The sequence below is a fragment of the Cygnus atratus genome, chromosome 2 (assembly GCF_013377495.2).
Source record: "Cygnus atratus isolate AKBS03 ecotype Queensland, Australia chromosome 2, CAtr_DNAZoo_HiC_assembly, whole genome shotgun sequence".
Lineage (NCBI taxonomy): Eukaryota > Metazoa > Chordata > Aves > Anseriformes > Anatidae > Cygnus > Cygnus atratus.
In genome coordinates, this window is record NC_066363.1 from 149218073 (window position 1) to 149235169 (window position 17097).

Consider the following 17097-nt stretch of genomic DNA (forward strand, 5'->3'; position numbering starts at 1 on the left):
GTGTGCTTTGTCCTACGATCTGCTGGAGGAAACTCTTGCAGAAGAGGATACAAATAGCAGGAAATCGGTTGCTGTTTTGAGAATGTGGTGGGCATTGCTTTGACCTTGAGCCATTTTTGCTTTGCTTTTTGAAATGTGTGGGAGGCAGTGTCATCATCGAGTGGTGGATTGAAATGCCATTCATTGACAATGATTGTGTTTCAATGCACATCCCTCTGCAGACACGAAAACCCCTCAGGCATTTGAGATGAGATGCTGTCACATGCAGGAAATCCATCTTGGCTCTGTGTGCGTGTCCTTGCCTCTGTCTTCCCTCGAGTCCCCATTACCATCTCTAGCGGGGGGAAGCGATTCCATTAACCTTGAGCCTAGGACGGCTGCTTCTGGACCAGTTTTCTCCTTCAGCTGAGAATCAACAGGAGGCAGGAGAAGCTTCTGCCACTGCCCCCCTCAGGATGTCTGGAGTCATTTGCGCTCCCTGTTGCCTTGCCACATGCCTGAAAGCTTCGCTGACCAACAATTGCCACCTATATTGCATTGTGCTCCAAAGCCTCCGTCTCCCTAGGAGCTCCTAGCATCGCCAGGCAGGAATCAGATTCACCACCGGTTTTCAACTCAAGTTTCCTTGTTTCTGTCAAAGGGTGAGCAGAAAGTCAGCCCAGCCTTGTGTTTGGCCACACAGGAATGCAGTGACTACAGGCAATCGTGCAGTGGTGGAAATTGGGTGCTGACTTACCCCGGTTCCCTCGGTATCACATTTGCTTGTGCACAACTCTGTCTCTCGGTAACGTATTTGGTGTCTGCACTTCTTCTTGCCTGGAGCTATCCTATCCCGCAAGCGGCATCTGAGAACAGTGCCTGTAGATGTTATTTGCAACCCCAACACGGGGTGTTTAAACCAAGGTCTCTTGGTTTTGTGTGTCTGATCACATCACCATCAGCCTGCATCATTCGGCTCCATCTAGTGCCTTCGCAGCAGCTCTCAGCTGCTGTGCCTGTCACACACCATCGTTATGATCAGATAAATTAAAGCCTGTCCCTGGAAGGCATTTCTGCTCTCAGACTTGCACATCACCAGTCTCTCAGCTGCCCCGTGCTACGAGGGTGGCTCTTCGGATGCCCTGGAGCTGCACTCTGCAGAGATAGCCATATAACCTGCTTGTAGGGACCAGCATACCTAGAAAAAGGATTGTCCTGATTTTAACCAGTTACATTCAAACAAGTAAATGAAGGTGGTTGTTTGCCAAATGCAAAATGGAGACAAGCATGGTATTCACAGTTTTAAAAGACACTAGCGAAAAGACGTGAGATTGTATCTGTATGAGCCTAGGGTATACCGTTAGCTTTAAGGGCGCAGTGTGTTTCCGCTAGTAAACAGACTGAAGTTTTAGCATCCTTCACGCTCGTGCAACCATTACATCTCTGGGGAGCATGGCCAGGAGGGAGCCCCGCACTGGGATGTGCTTTTTTAGTGCTAGTGAGTCTCTGTGGAGGCTCAAGTTAGGGTTTCCTGCTCTCCCTGGGAAGGCATTTCGAATGCCCTGTTAACTATGCAGGCATCCCTTGGGCTGATCGAGGTGCAAGTCTTGTGCTTGTCTCAAGCCAGCTAATGAGCTTTCCCAGGCCTGGTTAACCAAGTGAGAAATGGGTAATGGTGCTGGGAGAAATAACGAAAACAACAACGAAAAAGCTGTCTGCCATCATCGAACCAGCAGCCTCTGCACAGACCGCAGCACAGAATACCAGGGCTGGTCCTGATGGGGAGGTGGCTCCCGTCGGTTTTCTTGGAAGACAAGATTTTTCAGTTTTCCTTCATGCTCGGTACTTATTTTTTGCATTACAAAGATTTATAGATGGAGGATTTGAAGATGGAGGACGCTGTTTGTTGTTATTTCATTTGTATGTATCTGGATTTTCGTTAATATCTTATTTGTTGTTCCTTTCTAAAAAATACAAAATGTGAGAGCTGGAAGCCTTGTTTTCTGCAGATTTCTATTTATTTAGGTTGTAGAAGGATGAAAAACTATGGATAAAACCACTTGATGTCTCCTTGAATTATACATCTGATTATTTAAAGTATTCATCTTGCAGATTTTTGTTTAAAGAGCCACAAATGTTAAAAATAAGCATTAATAACAAAGACCCTGATAGCATAGTGTTTTCTCCATATGTTAGCTTATCTAAAACCAACTTTAGGAAACTACTTCTGTGGTGGGGACAGGATATTTTCTTTTGTTTGGGGAAAATTTAGGGTTTTCTAAAGGAACAGCTTAAAAATATAAATAGGGAAAATTTTTTTGATACCAGTTTGTTTCCTTCCTCTGTTGCTCTTGGCCTTTCTGCTTTCTAATAGAGGTCATGCCTCCTCTGACTCTTCCTCCATTTCACCATACGTCTTTTCTTTTTTTTTTTTCCTGCAATATTACTATCACGCTCTTTCTCTCACTGTGAACCTCCTTTTGGAAGTAGGCAAAACAGCATCTCCCTGCAGCACCGAACTCCAAAGGTTTGTGCTCTGTGCCTCAGCAGAGGAGGACTAGATTGGGGAATGTTTAACTGAGAAGGGTGTAGATGGATCCATAGGAGCTGGTGAGATGCACCCGTGGGTGCTGGGGGAGCCACCTGATGGCAGTGCAAGGCCACTCTCAAGTCTCTTTGAAAGATCTTGGGGTTTGGATGGCAGCAAACACTACTCCCGTCTTCAGTAACAGCATGAAGGATGATCTGGGAAGCTACAGGAGGGCCAGTCTCGCCTTGATACCTGGTGAGATGATGGAGCAAATCATCCCAGAAATCATTTCCAAACATGCGAAGGACAAGAAGGTGGCTGGGAGCAGTCAGCGTGGATTTATGAGGGGAAAACCTCACTTAACCAGCTGGCTGAACTGCCTGGCCCAGGGGGCAGGAGGTCAGCAGCACCAACTCCGTCAACCCCTGGGGTTGATGCTGGTGCCAATACTGTTTAACCTCTTCAGTAATGAGCAGGACAATGGGGCGGGCTGCACCCTCAGCAAGTTTGCAGGCGATACGAAGCTGGGAGAAGTGGTGGGTACACCTAGAAGGTTGTGCTACTATCCATAGGGACTGGGACAGGCTGGAGAAATGGGCCAACAGCCAGTTTACGGAGTTCAGCAAAGAGAAGTGTGAACACACTGGAGTAGCATGACTTCATGTCGGCGGTGTGTCTTCTAGTATGATGAGCACAGACACCAGTTCTGACCACTGCTGATCAGGTGCCAGTGCAGCGTTTCCCTCCAGTGGCATAAAGTCTTTTCTGCAAACAGATCATGCTCTGTAGTATGTTCAGGCACTCTCACAGCCCACGCTTGATTTGAAAAACAGTACAAAAATTACCAAAACTTCCTGATCTTTTTACTCCTCAGAAGTGCATTAGCGTTCATCTGTCTATGTCAGGATGGATTTTTCATGAACTAAGTTTACTCCTGCCCTGGTAACCAGGGGGGCCATAACCCGTTATTTATTACGCCAACTCCAATGCAGAACAAGTGGAAGGCGTGGGTGGCAGCTGACCTGGCCAGCCCCCTTCATATGCCTTTGTGGAGGGGGACGAGTCAGCCCCTGTTCTTGTTTCCAGGAAGAAAAGCCAGGGTATGTAGGAGCAGCTGCATAGGATGCAGCCTCACTGCAGACAGGGGGTGACGCAGATAGGACCTGGGGCTTTATCCCTTCTCCTCTGTGCTTGCTTTCTTACGTAAACTCCACAACTAGGGAGCTCATTTGCCATCCACCTGCTCCCTAGGCATTCCTGTCTGCGTTAGTGTCAGAAACATCCTTCTGCTCTTGCAGTTGAAGTGCTTCAGAAAGAAAAAAAGAAACTCAGGACTGAGCCTGATAATGACCAAGCTGTCCCCTGATAGAGTAACACCTCCCCTTGGCTTTCCCACAGCAGACCCTAGTGAGGAAGTTATGCAGGAAGTTATGCTGGGTGCAAAAGTTTCCACATCAGCACTGAAAGTTACATGAATACAGGCCTTGCCTCTACCCTTAGTCATGCTACAGTTGCATGGAAAGAAATTTTCTCCCCTTTAAATAGTATAGCACAAAACAGAAAATTATTTTTTGTAGCACAGAGGCAGACACCAAACATCTTTTCTCTTTTTCTCACTAACAGGCCTTTGAACACGTAAACTGACACTTTGGATTCAGGAGTCCTGGCAAAGAATCTGATACCTTTATTTCCAATTTCCTTGCTCGTTTGTGATACAAAAATCCAACTTCCACAAATAGTTATTCAGAACAAAAAACTAAATGATTTATACGTAAACAATTACATACAGCATTTATAATGTGCAGTACAAAATGTACACAGTTTGGATGAGATATGGTTTGCATTTCACGCCAAGATTTAAACAAGTGTTAATGATATAGACTTGTGCTGATGGTTATATTTCGTAGTGACAGTTGCAGGTATTGCCTCAAAGCACAGAAAAGATACAGTTCTGAAAAGCTTGGCCTATCCTCAGTTCCTTGTTTCAGGCTTGGGGAAGAGCCTTGGTCTTTCTCCATTTTCACAGCACAGTTCTGAACTCATCAAAAATGAAGCTAGGCACATGTGCTTCAACGACCTAGAGTAAAGAGGAAGTCAGTCATATTTTCTTCATTATTAATTTGTATGCTCTGTTAATATCTAATTATCAACCACGCATGCAATACTATCGACCTGAACAAGGCAGGAACATGGTGTCAGGCATGTGAAGCTAGCTCAGGGCCGTAAGAAGTTGTTGGGACCAGAGGTCCTGTGCAAGACTGGAAGAACACTGACACCCTCTCTGCTGTTTCTCCACATAGCACCAGGCTGAAGTGGAAGCTGGCACAAGCACCAGACACATCAGCTGAAAGACCAACGTGGGGACTTCCTGCTACGCTGTGCCGAGGGCTGGGAACAAGGGTGAAGCTGGAAAAATCCCTTAGGCCTAAGTATTATCTAGGAAATATAAAATGGCTTATTGATGAATCATCTTTTCTTAATGAGCTACAGACTATAGCAAATAGAATTATGACTTATTTTTAATACCATGTATAAATATTATCCTCAAAAGGAGTTAAGTCACATTTAATCCTAAAAGAAAGTCTCTCTACAAGCACAAATTTCCAGAACTTCCTTTGCATGTGAAGTACAGAAGCTGCCTAGGAAGCCCTGCTTCTTTGGAAAGAAGGGAAGGAAAGGAAATCGAGGACTGGAGATTTACACTTTCTAAATAGCATTTAGCCCTGGATTTAGAACACTGATAAGCTTGTTATTATTTAATTCTGCAACACCTCAGAACTTCTATTTTATCCCACCCACCCCTTCCCAAAAGGGCCCCAGCAACAGACACCAAGATTAAATGAAAACAGGCTACTCTTGAAGTCCATGCAAAATTGAAATCCTTCTTGTATTTTCTATTCTGTCTGTATTTTCTAGAAAAATATTTTTTCTAAAGACACTATGATTAATAAGAAAATAGTTACACAAAGTACACAAGTAACACGAGCTGTTAGTTGTACGGAGTAAAAGAATCTGTTTTGACCCTTTCATATCAGGTAACAGATTTTTCATCCACATTTCAGTTTGGTGATCTTTTACAGATCATCTGAAAAGGGTAAATACTGCTTTTTGGACATGCTTAGCAAGTCCATTATTCTGCTTTTTCATTTACAGATGATGCCATGTTCTTGAGTAGGCACGCGTGATCAAACTGCTGGTATGCAGCTGCAGCATAAACCAAGATTTAGCTCCTCTGAGCAGGACTCCAGACAGAAAAGGATGTATACAAGTCTCTCTCCAAACAGAAACAGCACTTATTATTCAGAAGACCTGATTACACTTCTTTGTTTTCTGCTTTTTTTTTGCATTTAAGAACATAACTGTAAGGAACAATGGGGAAAATAATTTACAGTGAGTAGCGGTTAAATAGTCTGAAAATAATCCCGACAGATTCAAGCTAGTATAGGAAAGTGTTGTATCACTGGCTTCCACAACAGTTAATGTCACATAAAGAAATGTCTCCTTATTTTAAATTCTCTTTCAGACACTGTCTTAAGATCTAGAGATATATTTAAGTCCAGAGGGGCCAGCACTCCCAGTGCTGTCTACAGAAGACATGGAATTCTCTCTTACCTTTCTTGGTAATTTTGTGTAGCGAATGTAGTCTTCCAGGAACATGAGGGCAGCCACCACATCAGCAGGCATTTCTGGTATCTTCTGGCTAATATTAAGCAATCATGAAGACCACAGTCTTACTAGCTGGTCAGTTATTTGCATAACATTACATGAAAATCCCAGTCTTCAAAAATGCTTATTCCACTACGCACCGTGCGGTTCAATTACAAGGAGAGAAACATTTTAATCTTACACTTAAGTCAAATAACATTATTATTATGTCGAATATACTTTACTAAAAGAACACACTGGAAAAGCAGTAGTAAAAATACTGAAACCCTCTGCAGGTGAGTAGAAAGTGACATGTGGATACCTTGTGCACTGCTCCATCGTTGAACGAATAAACTGACCGATGAGAGTCAGAAATTGTTCTGTGTATCTCGAGTGAAACTGTTTCAACAAGGTAAGGAGTCCCAGCACTAGAGGAAGCCAGTCAATTTGATCAGCCGGCCGTTTGCACACCACTCCTGCACAGGAAAAACAGAGAAAAAAAACAATGCATGTTTATAAAACAATGTATTTGTGGCAGGGACAAATATATATAATACATTTTCATGAGGTTTTCTGCTGTGCCTCCCGTTCTGCCTGCCCACAAGTAGAAAACAAAAAACAATGTAGCAGCTGTATTTCTTCCACAGCAAATGGCTTAATGATATTAACTATGGCATAGGATGGAATGAGAAAGGGAGAAGTTTGGATTCTGTTTCCCACCCCATTTTATTTTGCTTTAATATTAAAACAAACCTGTCTGGACATGGTGGACTAAAGTAAAAAAAAAAAACCTGAATGGCTTCTATGCAAATGATTTCACATAGATTTTCGTTAGATTTACACAAACAATAAGCAACTTATACAATACCTAAATTTTTGTTGTACTGAAGTTTTGGAAACTGTGAAATCAGGAATAGGAAGTTGACAGTGGGAAAATATGGCAGACGTTTTGTTGTGATGTAGATCTGAGGGGAGAAAAAAAAAGAGCACAGTTTTTCCACATCTGTGACAGAGAAAAAGCAACTATACTGCTTAAAAGCACTTAAATGTAAGCCTGACCTTATTTAAAGGATTGTGAATGCCAGCTGCTTCCAGATAAGCTGTGATTTCATACAGAAGAGTGTTGTCTTCTTTAGGGTAAGGCAGTGATGGATTCTGATAATGCGCTTCTATATCAGCCAGTATTGCTCTAAAAGGGAAATAAATTATTTGCATTAAATACTTACTTGAACTATCCACAAATAAACCTAATGCAATGCCATATACCATATTAATATAAAAGCTTCATGCACACAAAACCTGTTAATGGTTACTATCAAGAGCAAACAACATTTTTTGAGATGTCTTCTTACAAAGATCGTTTTTGTTTCAAAATCAGCACCACTTCCATTGTTCTTATTTCTCATCCAAATATGACCTCAAGTCTAGGTAAAAGTAAATATAATTAAAAACCCGTGCTGTCCACTAATACGTTCATCCAATTACTAGCTGAGTTATTTACACTAGCAGAGTTATTCCACTGGCTTTGTGGCGAGGTCGACATGCTGAAGGGACTAGATGCCATCCAGTCAATCCAGAAGGACCTTGACAGGCTCAAGAGGTGGACCCAAGTGAACCTTGTGAAGTTCAACAAGGCCAAGTGCAAGGTCCTGCATCTGGGTCGGGGCAATCCCAAGCCCAAATACAGACTGGGTGGGGAACAGATTGAGAGCAACCCTGAGGAGAAGGACTTGGGGGTGTTGGTGGATGAGAAATTCAATGTGAGCCAGCAATGTGCGCTTGCAGCCCAGAAAGCCAACCGTATCTCGGGCTGCTTCAAAAGAAGCATGGCCAGCAGGTTGAAGGAGGTGATTCGCCCCCCTCTAATCCGCTATCCTGAACTGGGTGATCTTTAAGGTCCTTTCCAGCCCAAGCCATTCTATGATGATTCTACAATTCTATTCTATTTCTAACCAGTTTTTGTTGGGTTCAAATCCAAATAACCATCAACAAGAACAAAAACCCAATCAGACTGCATATTTTGCCATAATACAGATTTTACAGATCGTTTATCTGACAGCAATCTGAATAACCACATCACAGTAACACATGCAGCTCTTTAGCACGTTTTACTTCTTACTTATTGAGATTTTCCAATGCAGCAGCCAAATGCTTGGAGTCAAACCTGCAGGAATAATTTAACTCATTGGTAATCTGCCGTCTTAAAATCTGCATCTGACCAACCTATTTGTGCAAACAAACAAACAAACAAAAAGTGGTGTTATGCAATGGGGAAAGAAGAAAGATAAATTAAGGAAAAACTTAGAGTAACAATAATTAATATTTAAATAGATTACCTGAAGTATTCATTACAACTAACAGCCTTTGTAGGGCTGCCCAAAGTAGGGACATACAAAGTGGTTGGAGCCACTCTCATTTCAGTAAGAGAGCACTAATTCAGACTGCCCAAAATCAGAACTGACAGACCCCAGCTGTGCAAAAGGGGAAGAACAGTCACAGCGCTCAAGATTTACATGCAGTTCATGACAGCAAATACAGGCAGTGTGAAGAGGGCACTGAAAAGGTACCAGAAACAAAAACCCAGCTACTTGCTTGTTTTTCACTGGGAAGTGAAGATGCTTTTCCCCACCTCTCCCTAGACCTTAGGGTCAGCAATGGCAGGGATTAAACAACAACAGGGGATCATGGAGAGGCTTATTGCTGTCAACTTTCTTCCCCTTCTTTGCCTGCCCTTTCCTCTTTTCAATAGCATCAGCAAACATTCACAGTGTCTTGTAAAATGGCTACAAAGCATCATTACAAATGCAAGGCAAACAGACGTGTTAATGGCACAGTTTGTTTAAATTTTTGGCATGTCAGACAGCCTTCTGTGTGAAGGAGGCAAGCTCAGGACATGCTACTGCTCAAAACTTTAGCCTTAGGTACACAAGTGTTCACACGGCACTGTGAGGAGTGTCAGAGCTCCTGATATTGAGCACTGCCTCAGCCTTCTCAGATCAGAACTCTAATGGTGTACTCAGTTTTAGTGAATTATTGGATTTTACATATGGATTCCAGTGCTAACCACCTTGCGGAGTTTAAGCTGAGCGTATAATTGAAGCTCAGGAGCTCTCACAAATGCAGTCCTGCTTCATTTGTAATGTTATAGCATTCCATGTCAACATTACACAACCCTGTAACGTAAGTAGACTAAAGTATGTAACTAAAGTGCTTAGAGCACATTCTGTATATAAATAATGTAAGCCTACCTTCATTATGGATTCCAAATATGGTGTCCAGATCTTCTGAGTTTTTGCAATTGCTGCAGAATAAACCTTGTTTGAGTTTGCTGAGAAAAGAAGAAGGGTGAGGCATAAATAAATGCAAATGTGCTAAGACAACAGCTTTCTTCCATCTTAACCAGAAAGCACTTACCTATAATTCCTTTGAGAGGACTGACAGCATTCATAAGTGCTTTTAAGGTATCCTGTACTGTCCTGTCTCGTAATATATTTTTCTGAAACATGCTGAGGAAATTCTAAATAAAAGAAAGAAAAGTAAAATCTTCACACGTGTATGCTATGCTTAATCTTGGTTGTACAACAGCCGCGTTTTCAACAGCAGTCTTTTGTTGCTAGAGGGGAAGCAAGGAAAGACTGTTTCCAGAGACAAATAGTTGAGAAATATGTAGTTAACCTTTTTGTTTTTCCGACTTACACTAATCAGTGCTAGGACAATTAGCAGATTCACCTCCTCGACACACATACCCACTGTAGCCAACAATATATTCAATTCGCAAGGAAAAACTGTCTTCATCAATATTTGATTTTCTTTAAAATCTTTAACCAGACCAGATTCTTCAAAGAAAAAAAAAAAAACAAAAAACAACTCGCTTGCACTCCTAGCTATCATAGAATGGAAAGGCATCATTGCATAAAATCACTACTTTATTCATATCATAGTAGACTCAAACAATCCAATTTTTCATTGATATCTAGACATAAAAAACAAAAGCTGACCTGAAATCGTACACCTCTGAGAGGCATCGTCTAGCACATAACCTACACTGCCTAGCTCAATTCACTGAAGAGCAACAAACCCAATGATTCTATCTGCAACTCAGATTTTACCTTTGGGTTTGAAAGCACATTTTTCAAATGCTTTTGATTTGAATTTGCCATTTCAAAAGTTAATTGGATTTTTATCTCACTACAAAAGTTAACAAGCAGTAAAAGCAATATGATCTTGAGAAATTGAAGTTCAAAAGTTACCTGCAGCTCCTTTACAATCATGAAACATAACAGCCTGTCTAAACCGTTGAGACCAAAGGTACCTAAAGTGTCTTGGATCTCTGAGAAGAGGCGACTATTGGTTACTTCCTGATGAGTTTTGATATCATACCAGGTGTTCATTTGGTCAATATAACACGTGATTCTAAGGAAAAATTAAACAAAGAAATAACATATTTCAGAATAAGCTGCAGACGGTTTTTGTGATAAGAGTAATGAGTCATCTTATTCTGGAAGACATTAGAAAGTCTCTCTGCAAGGGCTCATGCACAGTTTTGCTTTGTATACTAAAGCTGGAATTTTCTAAACTAACATTTAAAACATACAGGGCAGATTGGGTAAGTTTGGCTTTAGATGAAGATGACGATATGGCAGTCGAAGGAAAGCTATTATATATTTCATTTGCATATAGTGGTATTGGACCAATTCAATGCACGGAGCTAGTAATATGGCTTGTGATGTACAGTACTTACTTTGGGTCTGTGATCCTCAGGATTTCTCTACAAAGCCGACCAATAAAAGTTACAGATTCATCTACAGGTGTGAATTTTGGTATAGGAATATGAGTAGATTGGTACATGCTTTGCCAGTCTTGAATCTGAAAAATAAGTTTCAGTTTTTTGCAGTGTTAGCATTGCACATTCGAAATTTGCCCTACAAATTCTATTGATTTTGTTTAACTTAAAGGAGTAAAATGTAAAACAATATAGTACATTATACAACACAGAGTACTAAAAAAAAAAAAACCAAACGTAAAAAAGCAGAGAACAGGTCTTATGATAAAGGGCAAGCAAAACCTTAGCGTGGAGGTTGAGAGAACTACCCGCACTCCTGCTCAGAATTCCATCTGTTCCTTTCTGCAGGAAAACCGTCTACCATTTTGTTTCCCAAATGTAAATGTATTCCTTCAATCACTTGGGAAATATCACAAAAAGAGCTGGTAACTACTGCAGTCTTCCTAAACCTGCACACAGATAGCTAAAGATAGATACAGAGAAGACTACTGGGATTCATTAGTTATTTTCTGTTTTCTTTGAGAAAGAGAGGAAGGATATTGCTCACTGGCAAGAGATATTAAAATATTTTGGTAGGGGTTCTTTGCTCTTATGTACAACCAGTGCAGGGGGGGATGCTGAAATCATTCAGAAAAAGCTGGGGCCAGATGTTTTTTGTGGCAGATAACAGATTTAGTTGAAGACACAACTCTGGAGCGTGCATGATTCATTACATGTGTTCCATCACTCACAAGCTTGAACATCCCAATATAAAAGCATTTATCATCTTTTTTGTTCATTTTTGGTTTTGACCAGCACCTTTGTTCTTAAGAAGTTGTTGCACTCCTGTTCCACATTGTAGTTAATAATACGAGACACTTCCTCTTGCCAAATTTTTAAACCATATATGTTGACATAATCCTGGATATATTCAAACGATCGATGGAATCCATCCATTGTTGCTGCCATTTCTTTCAATTTGGGCATCAGTTCACTTGGCTACAGAGGGGAAAAAAGAAAAACAGAACTGTGAGCAGGCAGAATACAAAGCAAATGTATAGGCTTCTAAATGCCTTTTTACACAACAATCTCTCCAGTATTTCACTATATTCCATCCAGAACTAAAAAACACTGGGAGATGCATTACAGGTTGTTTGATATCTTAAGTGATTCTTCTTATAAAATATTTTTTTCTTCCTGTTTCTAATTTTTCTTCTAGGCTTCAATAATACTTTTGATTGATCTGGGAGAGAGGTTTAACAATCTGGACAGAAACAAAACAAGGAGTCATAATCCTTATTCTACTTTTTCTTTTTGTTTTTAACCTGGCTTGTATAGATGATATCACGTGTTGCCATGAATCATCTCAAAGACAACTGTAACTCAGTATTCATAGGACACTTGGAACAGAATATAAATAGGTTTTTGAATTCTGTGCACTCTTACCAGTTCATAAACTCATTGCAACATCAAATAAGACTGAGAATAGCCTTTAAGAAGTTCAAAATGTATTTTACACAAAGGAAACCTGTACAGAAAATTAAGTATTATTTTCTACAAAGTAGTACAATAAAAGAGGTGTCAGCAAAACTGAGATACATAAAAAATCAAATCAAATCAAGCTGTTACACACCTTGGCTCTAGGATTAAAGATGAGTCCCTTGTGAAGGGCTAGAGCTACCCGTTTTACTAGCTCCTTCCTTATTCCATCCTCTAGTAACTGTTTTGGGTCCACCTAAGTAGAAGAAACATTTTTTTCCTGAAAATTGGAAATGCATCAAAAATATGAAAAGATTTCAGGTTTACCAAGAAGTACGTTAAATACTTATTTTCTGATAGGAAAGCAGTGCTAACACATCCACTCTCCCACCAGTTGCTTGTCCAGAAGATAAATATTTACATGCTTGTACTAGATAATAAATCATTCCTTTAAGTTGAATGGCAAAGGTCTGTTCCCATATTCAAGCTTTGTTAATGATCTATTAAGAATGTTGTACAATTATAAAAAGCCGGAATTCATTAAGAATTATATGTTGCTTCAAGAATGCTTGCTTCTGAAGTCCTGAAATAGGAATCTTAATGTAGGTAGAGCAGCCTTTGCCAATGGAAGAAACAGCTCTTCAGAAACTCTTGCAGTCATTTTTCTAATAGAAAAAAGAAACGTGTTAATTAAGGTTGAGGAACCTATGCACAATGAGAACTGTGGGTACTTAATGACCTTAAATAACACAGTTCATACCTGGATGCCATATCAGGCATCCCTGCTTGAAAACTAGTATGCAAGCTCATTTTTTTCTTATCTTTTTGACTTCTAGGTCTTGCTTAATGTGCTGAAATATCTGTGCTAAAGCGCTAATTGCCAACAAAATGACTACTGAAATAATGGAACGTTACCTTGATGATACCAACTAAAGTAGTTTTCATCATGAGGATACCTTCAGTGAAAATTGAAATTGCGTGGGTTAGCTTGGCAACCTTTAATAGAAAAAGAGGATACAATTTATTCAAGTGATTCTACAGATTCAGACAATCAAGCTAGAAAGATAAACGTCTTCTCCAGTGGTAGCTTCCTGTTGCAGAATAATGCACTGATGCACTTTAAATTTTACATTTTGTTCTAAGCTTACTTATGTAGTACAATAACAATCTATCTTCTGATTAGATCGATATAGATATGCTACCAGCAGGAAAGAATAGTATTTCTCAGCAGTTTTACAAAGATGATGAGAGAAAAGACCTGGCTGGCTATCTCGCATGGCTACAAAACATCATGGACAAAACTGCACGTTAGTAGCTTTAAGCAGGCTAGGGGCACAGTTTGAAGTAGTTACTCTGCAACAAAGCCTGCTGCTAGCAATGAGACCACTTCACTATTTCCGCTGACAAAATACAGAAGCACATTCACTTAGTCTTAAACTATTAGGTAGGCATCCTTATGCTCAGAGTTCAGACAAGCCAGTCTTTTGCCTTTAAGACATTTACAATATAGAATAGAAACAACACAGTTCAGACTTACAGCTCCACAGAAATCACAAGTGAGAAGCTGCCCTTCTCCTTCCTCAAAATTAAAGGAATGTTACTAAATACTGCCTCCTCCTCTATCCTTGCCCTCCACTCACTCCCTAATAAGCTATCTTTACAAAGTTTAATGGGAAAGCCTAAGCCTAGTATTTAGGTCTGAATGTCGGCTTAATTAGAGATCACAATCTATTTGTTTAAAACTCTTCACACTTTGCCAAAAACTGGTGAAAAAAGATGGCATCCCTACTGGTATTTGGGGAACTAAAGTATATATTCTTTGAGGGAAAAATTACTGGTCTACTCATTTTTTGCTCCTCAATCTTCTATTAAATATAAAACCATTTTTTTTTAATGTTTTCTCACTCTTCCAGACTTATAACAACGCAGAAGACACCCCACAGACAGAAATTTCAACAAGCAATATCAGCTTTTTCTTCTGATCAAATCAGCATGCCCCCATCCTCTCTTGACATTTGAAGACAGCAAAAGGCTTAACCCTGCTGGTTTATTCAGTCTTTAACTTTCTCCTTCTCCTGGAACAAGCATTCCAAATATGTTGGCTTAATTTCAGACTTGCGGTTTGTTGTCACTCCCATCACCACCTAAATAAATCCACAATCTCTACACTCATTTACAAATATATTTAATTTTCCTCTCCTTTTCTGCAAGATCAGAAGTTGGACTTTTACAAACAGAAGAGAAGTTACTCATCTATCTTCAGGAAACCTAAGGGATTCTTGTTGTAACAGGAGTCAGTTTTAATTTTTACTCAGTCAACAAACCCAAATTCACTGTTAAAGTGTAACTCTGTGGAGCTGAACCTATTTAAACTTAGGATGAAGTTGGCTACCCTTACGACATGCTTTTTTAAGAATTCCCTATTTTAACTGCACCTCGTATCGTGGTCCAAGCTGAGCATAATCTCGTAGCTTATCCTTATCAAGGCGAGTGGGCACTTCAATAATATCATGAGTCTGAAGCTTTATAATTTTGAGAAGAGAAGTAAACATGCTTTCTGGAATTATCTGTAGAACCTTTGTAAAAGAGAGACGAGACAAACAAAGTCAGTACATTCTCCAAAAAAAAAAAAAAATCATCAATTGAGGAAAGGTAATTACAGAATAAGACAATTATGTCTCTTCAAATGCCTACCTTTCTTACATAGGAAACCAACTCGCCAGAATAATACTGTGATACACTGAGAAGATCAGGACTGTTGGCTTGATTGATGCGGAGAAGTGGCAAGTCAAGAGCAGAAGCAAGCTAGAAACAACGTTAACATTTTAACTTCACCTCTGCTTTCCTAATATAAATTTAACACCTACATTTTCTTCCTCAGGCTCTTAAACTATACCTTGAAGTAGTACATTCTTCCTAAACAGCAGCATTACAACATCAGATTTGCCAATAAAAAAGTAAAATATGTATATTTTTTGCTAAAATGTCAGAAAAGTTCAGCAGTCTATAATGCTACATTCCCTGCATTCATTTTCCCTAATCTTATCAGTTACGTGAGGTATTTTCCTTCTGTAATTTTACCCTTCCCTTCCCACGCTATTTCCCATTCATGTTTCTACAGAAAATATTTTCATCTGACGCCACATCTTCATCGTGGCAGAAAAAGGGCACAGCCAACCTATCTTTTTTAATTCCTTCAGTCTCCTCTGATACATATGTTGAGAATTCACTCTTTGGATGTGATGTCTCCAGCAAGTAACTGTAAAGAGTAGAGCCTGGATGACGAGACTAATTTGTCTAATGGTGGCAATGTTAACTGGTTGTACAGACAAACATACATAACTGGATTTTATTTTCTTTAAAACTAACCTTGAGTTAATGTAATAATTTAATTCTAAAAAAGCTGGATATAGAAAATGTTGGTAGAAGAAAGATTTGGATCACTTGTGACTTCACAGCCTTAAGGCCTATTTAACAAATGCTCTGGTAAACAAGTGTTAAAAAGTCCCTTCATTTTCTTTCATACTTACCTTTAGAAAAGTAGCTCTGAGTTTAGTTACCATAGATGGACTGACTCTTATGCTTTCCTGCATAATAGATGTAAAGCTGGGGTAGGAAAGAGAGAAAACAGATCAGCTCTTTCCCCTAAAACTTATTTTCAGCTCTTAATTCATAGGTCACTAGCATGGGAGATCTGTGAAACTTTACTGAAGGAGAATTTTGGTCTGAAGAGCTACTGACTAGGAAAAACTCTACGATAAAGGGGGAGATGGGGCAAAAGAAGAAGGCATCAGTAACAGCCAAACTAACGGAGTAGCAACTGAGCAAAATCACACCTTGGAAAAGAAGTTCTGTAACATTTTTGTCTGTTTTTGGTTGAAACAAGAACTCCAGTATCTTGGAGAACACTTAACTATACTAAAGGGTGGAGATAGAAACTTAAATTGTTTTAGTTGGAACAGGGTATAAACTAAAAAGGTATGGCATTACTTAGCCTGCAGCTAACAACATGCCAAGGATGGCTGTTAATTCTTATTCAAGTTGGTAAGAGCAAAATATACTCAACAACTCATAGAATACTTTCAGTTGGAAGAGACCTACAAAGGTTATCAAGTCCAACAGTGTTATAAAAAACATTTCCTCTTGTTATTTCCTAAAAGTTTCAGTAATGATGACTTAGAAGAAAAAACCTCGTGCTAGGATACCTGTCAATTAATTGCCAAGCATAAGAAAGATCACCAACTATCTGCATGGTGATCAAGACCTCTTCTTTAATGTTGATAGTTCGGATCATCTGATGAAGAAATCTGCGGGTGTCAGCCAGAAACTGGCAAACTTGCAGATTATTTTCCAGTTGGTGGAATTCTTGGACCTGTATTTAAAAACAAAAGCAAACAAAAAAATACCCTTTTTGTCTATTCATCTCTAAAGACAACAACATTAATAAAATCAGTAAACTGATCTCTCTCTTCCAGGCTATGATACAGTAAGACACTTAACAAATCCTGGCCTACAATTTTATTTTGCTTTCCAAATTATCCTCTCTATCTTCAAGTGAATTTATTTTCAGTATTTTTAATAAAATAGTAAGTAATGTTGACAGATAATGTTTAATATTGAATTAATTTCTCCAGAAAATCTTACTAATCAGCTGTAGGTGGTATGATTTTTCATGCAGTATTCCTTATTTTACAATTATTAG

At 39.5% G+C, this 17097-nt stretch overlaps 1 protein-coding gene across 2 annotated transcripts in view; it reads right to left on the bottom strand.

Annotated features, from left to right (window-relative positions):
* Positions 1 to 4170: 4170 nt before the first annotated feature.
* WASHC5 (WASH complex subunit 5) overlaps positions 4171 to 17097 on the bottom strand; it is a 28737-nt gene continuing 15810 nt past the window's right edge. For both annotated transcript variants that reach the window (XM_035556178.1, XM_035556176.2), the window contains exons 13-29: positions 16601 to 16767; positions 15926 to 16001; positions 15090 to 15200; positions 14831 to 14971; positions 13311 to 13391; positions 12550 to 12651; positions 11736 to 11915; positions 10896 to 11020; positions 10405 to 10567; positions 9569 to 9671; positions 9403 to 9482; positions 8274 to 8377; positions 7214 to 7343; positions 7023 to 7119; positions 6477 to 6630; positions 6122 to 6209; positions 4171 to 4586 (exon numbers count right to left, since the gene is read on the bottom strand). In XM_035556178.1, the coding sequence (XP_035412071.1) occupies positions 4530 to 4586; positions 6122 to 6209; positions 6477 to 6630; positions 7023 to 7119; positions 7214 to 7343; positions 8274 to 8377; positions 9403 to 9482; positions 9569 to 9671; positions 10405 to 10567; positions 10896 to 11020; positions 11736 to 11915; positions 12550 to 12651; positions 13311 to 13391; positions 14831 to 14971; positions 15090 to 15200; positions 15926 to 16001; positions 16601 to 16767 (1959 nt within the window). In that variant the 3' untranslated portion in view covers positions 4171 to 4529. The remainder of the gene's footprint in view (positions 4587 to 6121; positions 6210 to 6476; positions 6631 to 7022; positions 7120 to 7213; positions 7344 to 8273; positions 8378 to 9402; positions 9483 to 9568; positions 9672 to 10404; positions 10568 to 10895; positions 11021 to 11735; positions 11916 to 12549; positions 12652 to 13310; positions 13392 to 14830; positions 14972 to 15089; positions 15201 to 15925; positions 16002 to 16600; positions 16768 to 17097) is intronic.